Below are 7,297 nucleotides of genomic sequence, written 5' to 3' on the forward strand. Positions count from 1 at the left end.
TGTTCCCCGAGCTCTAGAAAAAACAACTCCTTCAATGTAAAACTCCACAATTAACAGCCACACGAGACAAAGGCAGTATTTTAGGCACTGAGACAAAAGCGGCACAACGCGAGGACTGTTATGAAGCTACAATGAGCGGCGCAGAAGACAGCGGGAGCAAGGGTTCTTCGGGTCCCATCTCCAGCTTCACCATCCAGTCCATCCTGGGCACGGGCTCCGATACGCCACGCGCCCCCAGCAAGGAGCCTCCGCCGCACGCGCCACCGCGCAGACGATCTCTGTCCGTGTCCTCAGAAGAAGACTGCAGCGCTGGAGAGGACTCTGCGGACTGCTTCTGCTCCTCCGACACGACGCACAGCGAGCCCTGTGCCCAGACGCACAACTTCTCCTGTTTAGGTATTATTATTATTATTATTATTATTATTATTATTATTATTATTATTATTATTATTATTATTATTATTAACAAAATTCCACTTCTTACCAAGCTGTTGTTTTGTTGTTGGACGACAATATTTAAAACAATCAAAAAAGTACACTTTCCGTTGCACGTGTTTATGCACTGGGGCATGCATGGTGTTTATTCACCGTTTGTTATTTGGTGCATGTGTAGGATCCAGACCCTCCTCCGCAGTAATATGCGGAGGAGGGTCTGGATGCTGCCGTTCTAATATTAATAATTAGACCTCTGGCTTTTCCTCTCATTTCAAATTCAATTGAGCTAGCCTAATTGATGAACCACGTTTTTCAAAATGGCGCACTACACGTCGCCAATCGAGCGTTAAATAGAAGTGAATTAAATAATAGTAGGCTACTCAGCAGGCTTCACACTCGGGTAGTTGTTTATTTAAAACTCACCGAGGCAGTTCTCACTTTCAAACGGTGTTTTCTATCCGTTACGCCATGTGCTGCTAAACCTAAAGACACACTTTCTCTTTTTACGCACAGGTCCAGCCAAAGGTCTGCTGTCAACAGGCGAGGCGCGCCGGCCACTGCTGCAGGACTACAAGGAGGAGCAGGGCGCGTGCCACCAGATGTCCCCTCTGTGCGAGGAGCGGCAGTCTGAGTGCGCGGACAAACAAGGCGCCAAAAAGAAGACGCGAACAGTGTTCTCCCGGAGCCAGGTGTACCAGTTGGAGTCCACGTTTGACATGAAGCGGTACTTGAGCAGCTCGGAGCGGGCCTGCCTCGCATCCAGCCTTCAGCTCACAGAGACACAAGTCAAGACTTGGTTTCAGAACCGTAGAAACAAGTGGAAGCGGCAACTCTCCGCCGAATTGGAGGCGGCCAACATGGCGCACGCTTCGGCACAGACACTCGTGGGAATGCCGCTGGTTTTTAGAGAGAACTCCTTACTGCGGGTCCCCGTGCCGCGCTCTATTGCCTTTCCCACCCCGCTGTATTACCCCGGGAGCAACCTGCCAGCGTTACCTTTATACAACCTGTACAACAAGCTCGAGTACTGACGCTGCAGTGCGCCCAGACGCGTCTCGACATAAGCCCCTGTATATTACCACTTCATTTGTTGAGATATATATTATGCAGCAACTGTATGTCTCACTGAAAGCAATCAGCTTCCCAATGTTAAAATACACCATGTGTATAATTATTGTAATAATTTTTGTACCGTTTATTTTTATTTGTTGCCTCAATGACACCTACTTAAACACTCATCTCATATTGTTAACACTTCAGCAGAGGACTAGGTCTTTTACATTGTTTTTTACCAAACAAGTGGTTTGTCAAATATATCTGATGTCACCTGACATGAACCCACTGCTACAGGACCAGCTCAAGCTTCCACTCACAGGAAATATATCCTTTCTATTGTTATTTAAACTTTCAATAATAACTACTATTCAATAAATTTTCTATTTCAGTGAAAAGTTTCATGTCATTTTGCCAAAACTAATATTATATAGCTACATGAATGATAACCAGTCACGTACCTTATATGTCAATAAAGACCAGCAAAAATGACTTGAATATTCTTGAATATTCAAACACACAAAAGAAGGAGAATGGTTACGTGATATTGCAGCGATTTAGGAATAAAGCAAACAAATAAAAGCAAAAAAAATATAAATATACAGAAAAAATGTGGACCTCTTCAGTAATTGTGGGTGGATAGTTTTAGATTTCTAGAAAATAATTAAACTATTTTGAGTCATTCTAATGCACATAGGAATTGTACAAAGTGTGTACTTTGTGGCACTGATAAAACTATAAGATGGGAGAATAAAAAAAGCAGGAGATACCCACGTCATCTTGAGCCAATCGGCCTTTGGGCGGCTCCTCTGTGCATTTGAAGTGTGCGTCTTCAGGCTTCTCAAGCACCGGGCCTTGTAAGAAGACACCACAAAGAGTTCAACCATCTCCACTGTATCAAATGCATATTAATATACCAATGTATCATTTACACTGGTCCCCTGGACTCACTGGGGATGTCATAGTTTGCATTTGGAGTTGAATTGTTAGTCATTAAATTTCTATTTGAGATGAAACTGTTATTTAACCGCTTTCCTTTAGGTGCCATTACATTTAAGGGACTCACATCTCTGCTCCTCTCCCAAAATCTCTCAGTGAATGGATGCTAATGGCTACATTATCTAGCATGTTCACAACTAGCTAAGCTCTGCCGCCCCGTAGATTATGCCTCGACCCAATTTCTGCAACAGCCACCTTGTGTTTCTGGGAAAATGGATAGCATTCGACAACAACCATGATTTATGGCTAACTCCTGAGAGGTGCAGAGGGGATGAATTTGTGACAGATAGAGGGACATGGAGAACAGGGGAGGGGAGACGCTTATGAAAAGGAGCAATAGCTTTGGTTGAATGAAGCTGTTTATTAGTTTCCAAGTGGTCATTATGTCATCAGGTGTGACGGTAACGCGCTGCTTATTTTGGGATGGATGCTGGTGCCACGGCGACGGGTGGAGAATCTGCATGAGCTGTCAAACTGAAGTCAAACACAAAGATGGAGATAGAAGGATGAAGGGTGGACGAGGTTGGGCAAAAGACCGGGCAAAAAAAAAAAAAAAAAAAGAGGATGGTAGGTGTCATGTTTCAGCTCAATGGCAGCTGTGAATTACAAATTTTAATAGCGAGGCAATGAAAATGATTTGAAGAGGTTTAAACGGCACGGAGACGGCGATGATGAAGATTTGTTGAGATGATGTGTTGTGCCTTAGGATTCATCAGACCTGCCTGCTAAGGTGAAAAGCAAGTGTAATTCACCGCTCTGTAGTAATTTATGATGGGGTGTAATGGGAACTGTGGACCAAGCTCGCACGGCAGGCAGAGGAGAGGAGAGGCAGTTCTGGACAAATTGATACTAGGGGTGTTTCAAGGAGTATTTACATGAAAATGAATTAAAGTAAAACCTCCGGATATCAGCCCTTTAACGTGCTGGAATAACATGGTGTAGATCAAAAGCCACGGCAAGTCATTTTAAAGTGTTACATGATCACTTATAGCACATTAACCCACAAAGAGAAATTTGAAAATGCTGAGGTATCCTACTATAACATGAATGCTAATGGTAATAATATTTACTGCTATTTTTCAACCATCTGTGCTGTACTAGTATAGTGTGACTCAGGAGTAGAGCTGCAATGGATATATGGACTGACTCAAGCTCCTCTTTAGTTTTCCTTTTTTGGCTTTTCATTAAAATAATGCTTAAATGGCTTTGTACTTGAAATCATGCATGAATATCTGCATGAATTTCACAATGCAGAATACACACTGACATAAATATATCTGCTGCCATTTTAGTTTTGGCATCTGCATTAAAAATTTAATTCAATTAATTTTAACCTTTCAAACCTATGACCATATTTATTGTGTATTTTATGAACATGTAAAACATTATTAGCTTACTTAAAGTTATATTTTGTTTAGTGCATGTTTGAGTGATTGTCCACAATGCATTTGAGCTCATATTCCAACCTACATCCATGTACTGTATTTGCCAAAATCCACACTCTGGGTCATATGTAGTTTTTTTTAACTCCACATAATAATTTTTCAGCAATAAAAACACCTGCTTGCTATGTTAAAATTCAATTATGAAGAAGCAGGATTAGCAGTAGAGAAAGAGTTCAGTACACATGAACAGGAAGTTCAAGGACCAGTTTAGGATGTTTTAGATCAAGAGTTTTTTCCAATGACCATGTAAAATCATAATCTACTTACAGCACAGCATGTCTTTAGATAATTGGGGATGTATTCATTTAAATCTATGATCCAATAATTTTATTCCACAACTCCACAATTTGCAAACGTAAAATTCATCCAACAGTGAAAATGCTATGAAACATACACTGAGCAGATGCAAAGTCCAGGGCTTGCCTCCAGACGAGAGTTTTAAAAGCGATCGCCATGCATTAAGCCAGACAACTCTCAAGACCTGTTTGGACCCTAAATGAATTTGAGAGGAGCGTAACAAGGTTTTTGAACCAGGCCCTGTCATCCGCTGCCTTTAACCAGCCTCTGTATTTATGTCCTAATGGTTAAAAAGGAGAGCTCGGACCAGAAGTGATTTTTCATGATTTCTGTTTTATATCAACTGGAAATGAAGGAGCTGAAGGGAAATTGTGTTTGTGTCCCCCCTCCTCCCTTCCCCTCCACACCATCCCTCTTTTGAGCCACCATTGCTTATTCAAGGTATGTTACAAAGCATACAGTGTGAGTGAGAACTGAATATGAATGTTCAAGTCTGAATCATATGGCATGCTAGCGGTTACTTAATGTAAATGCAAATATATACTGTATATATTAAACAATTGACAAAAAAGTAATTTAAATTTTTACACTTAAATCTCTATGTGGATTCCTCATAAAATTCTTTAACTTTTCTATGAAGAATCAGAAAAAAACAGAATGAAATACGATAAAACGCAATGTTATTGTATTTTGAGTCCAGTATGTTTCCACATTAAATATTTCATATACATTAAAACATTTTCATATATATTAAAACATACACCTACAGAGTATATATTAAAAGACGCTCCTATAGTGGACCTTTGTACATTAATTCCTGCACTCTTTGTTTATTGGCTTTTCAATCACACCACCTGCCTAATGCCATAACCTATAACATATATTACCTAAATTCATAAATCACACATTGATATATGACTAACATAATGGGGAGAGTTTCACAGCTAAAGGCTTCACCGGAGTACCCTTTCTCCTGCCAAGTTAAGCTCCTTAAGAACAATATTTAGCCCAAAAGTCTGCATTTGGACTTTAATGGAAAAAGCATTATGCTTCATTGGTAAATTACCAACCATTTCTTGAACTGCCTGCTTCAAGTGCCATTCTCTGTGCAACGTGCATCAAACTATTATAGGCAACTGTTCATGCGGAGAAATCAGCTATTATTCTAGAGATAAGTCCATTAGCATTACCTTTGACACAATAATGGATGTGACGGACAATTTTCTGCTCTCCATTTTGTATTTGTAAGGATAATAGGGGGATTATCTTGAAGGCCTTATGCTACTTACTCAAGAGCGGGCCCGCGGTGAGCAGAGAGGGCTGCGCAACAGTTGTTTTCTGTCTCCTCCACAAGCCCCTCTCAGGCACAAGATAAAGCATGTCATTATTCTATTAAAGACCTACAATTTTTGTAATGGGACTTGCAGCGGTCGGCAGAAGTGCAGGCAGCTTCTTCAATATCCTGGACATTATTTGCTCGTTTAGTTAAATGATGTTTCTAATTCTCTCATAATTACTGGTAATGATGCTGTCTCCCTCGTTTTGATGCGGCCACGTCTTAATACAGCATGGCATTCTTTTTAGGGATAATTACTTCTCATGAGCCAACAGAGAGACAGGGAGAGGGAGAGAGAGAGAGGCTGCACACGTGGCAAATTGGCTTGTTTCCTGCCATCTTGTCTTCCTGCAAATTGGTAAATTAAGTTTCTCGGCTGGAGCATTAGAACTGTTAAATTTGCTTTCTCGGCTCCTTCAAATGATTGGCTTCAGCGGCAGACGGAGAGATGTCAGTATATCCTGCTTTGTCTCACTGACATTGTGAGATTGTTTATTTGCACAAGATGGTGAATGCAGGAGCGGCTGTGTAATCCCATTAAAAAAGGACATTTAAAAACAACTGGGTTATCACAGGGGTGTAGTGTGTAAACTGTATGAAATAAAGGTTTACCATTTTAATTGCACAAAACATATATGTAATATTCAAAAGTATAATGTTTTCTACAAATTTAAATAATATTTAGGACACCACACCGTATTAAAATTCAGACAACAAAACATCAGATGCAAAAATTTAGTAAAGTCCAGTTGTTTTCATTAATTTGGTGATAATGATAATTCAGACAGATGTATGTAATCTGTAGACAAAACTTTCTATTAGAAATCCCAGAATATAGGTGGACACACAAAAAAGTTTTCTTTCAATTAAAATCATTAAATATAATCTAACTGAGCATGATTTTTGAAGTTTCTATTCCAAAGTGGAATATGGTACTCAAAACTAGGGCTCCCTGTGATGCGCAAAGATGTAATACTCGATCACTATTTGTATTACGATGACGATATTATTGCGATATTTTGACATACTTACAATAAATTCTGTTAAATAAAAAAACTGCCTTTATTTACTTTACTAGTGTGTCAAATAAAAAAAAACTTAACTCTAACTTAACCATGAGCAAATAAGGAAACTCATGAATAAAATCTGTCCTTTTGTCCATTGTTCTTTCTTTCTTTAATTTTCTTGTGATACTGATTATTACTTCAATATTGGGATACAATGTGCAGCCCTACTCCAAACCATAGTTAAAGTCCTCATTAAGTCTTTTTACTTTTTTACTTTGACAAAATAGTAGTAGTAGTTGTACCATCAGCGGCAGTTAAGTTGTATGCATGTTTAACCATGACACTTGAGTACTTCCTACTACAGTGTTTACAAGTTTGTATGAAAAAACAGCTTGAACATAAAATGTAAACAAATGGTACTGCAGACACCTGCTGATAATATAGATAAAACACCTGCCTCATACAACCACACATCACAACATTTACAAAAATCACTATAGAAAACAAATCCACAGTTACAACACACAAGAAACAAGAGGGTCATGAGACAGAGACAGACAGCTCAGGGCAGACCGCAGCCTTCACTGGGTTGGCAGAGGGGTTCTCATTTCTAAGTGCTGATGTGTCGCAGACAGTTTGGCTCTACAAGGGCCTGTTATGCGCCGATTAAAGCCAGTGAAGGAGCGCTCCCACAGGGCCGCCTCGTACATTTACCCCCACCGCAA

At 39.9% G+C, this 7,297-nt stretch overlaps 1 protein-coding gene across 1 annotated transcript; it reads left to right on the top strand.

Annotated features, from left to right (window-relative positions):
* Nucleotides 1–42: 42 nt before the first annotated feature.
* Nucleotides 43–1,792, top strand: hmx2 (H6 family homeobox 2). Its single transcript, XM_020921543.2, has 2 exons — nt 43–396; nt 949–1,792. Exons 1-2 carry the CDS (start codon nt 132–134, stop codon nt 1,464–1,466), a joined length of 783 nt encoding a protein of 260 aa, XP_020777202.1. The 5' UTR covers nt 43–131; the 3' UTR covers nt 1,467–1,792.
* Nucleotides 1,793–7,297: the final 5,505 nt, after the last annotated feature.

This window comes from Boleophthalmus pectinirostris, unplaced genomic scaffold (genome assembly GCF_026225935.1).
Source record: "Boleophthalmus pectinirostris isolate CB_2022bp ecotype Guang Dong unplaced genomic scaffold, ASM2622593v1 HiC_scaffold_5, whole genome shotgun sequence".
Taxonomy (NCBI): domain Eukaryota; kingdom Metazoa; phylum Chordata; class Actinopteri; order Gobiiformes; family Gobiidae; genus Boleophthalmus; species Boleophthalmus pectinirostris.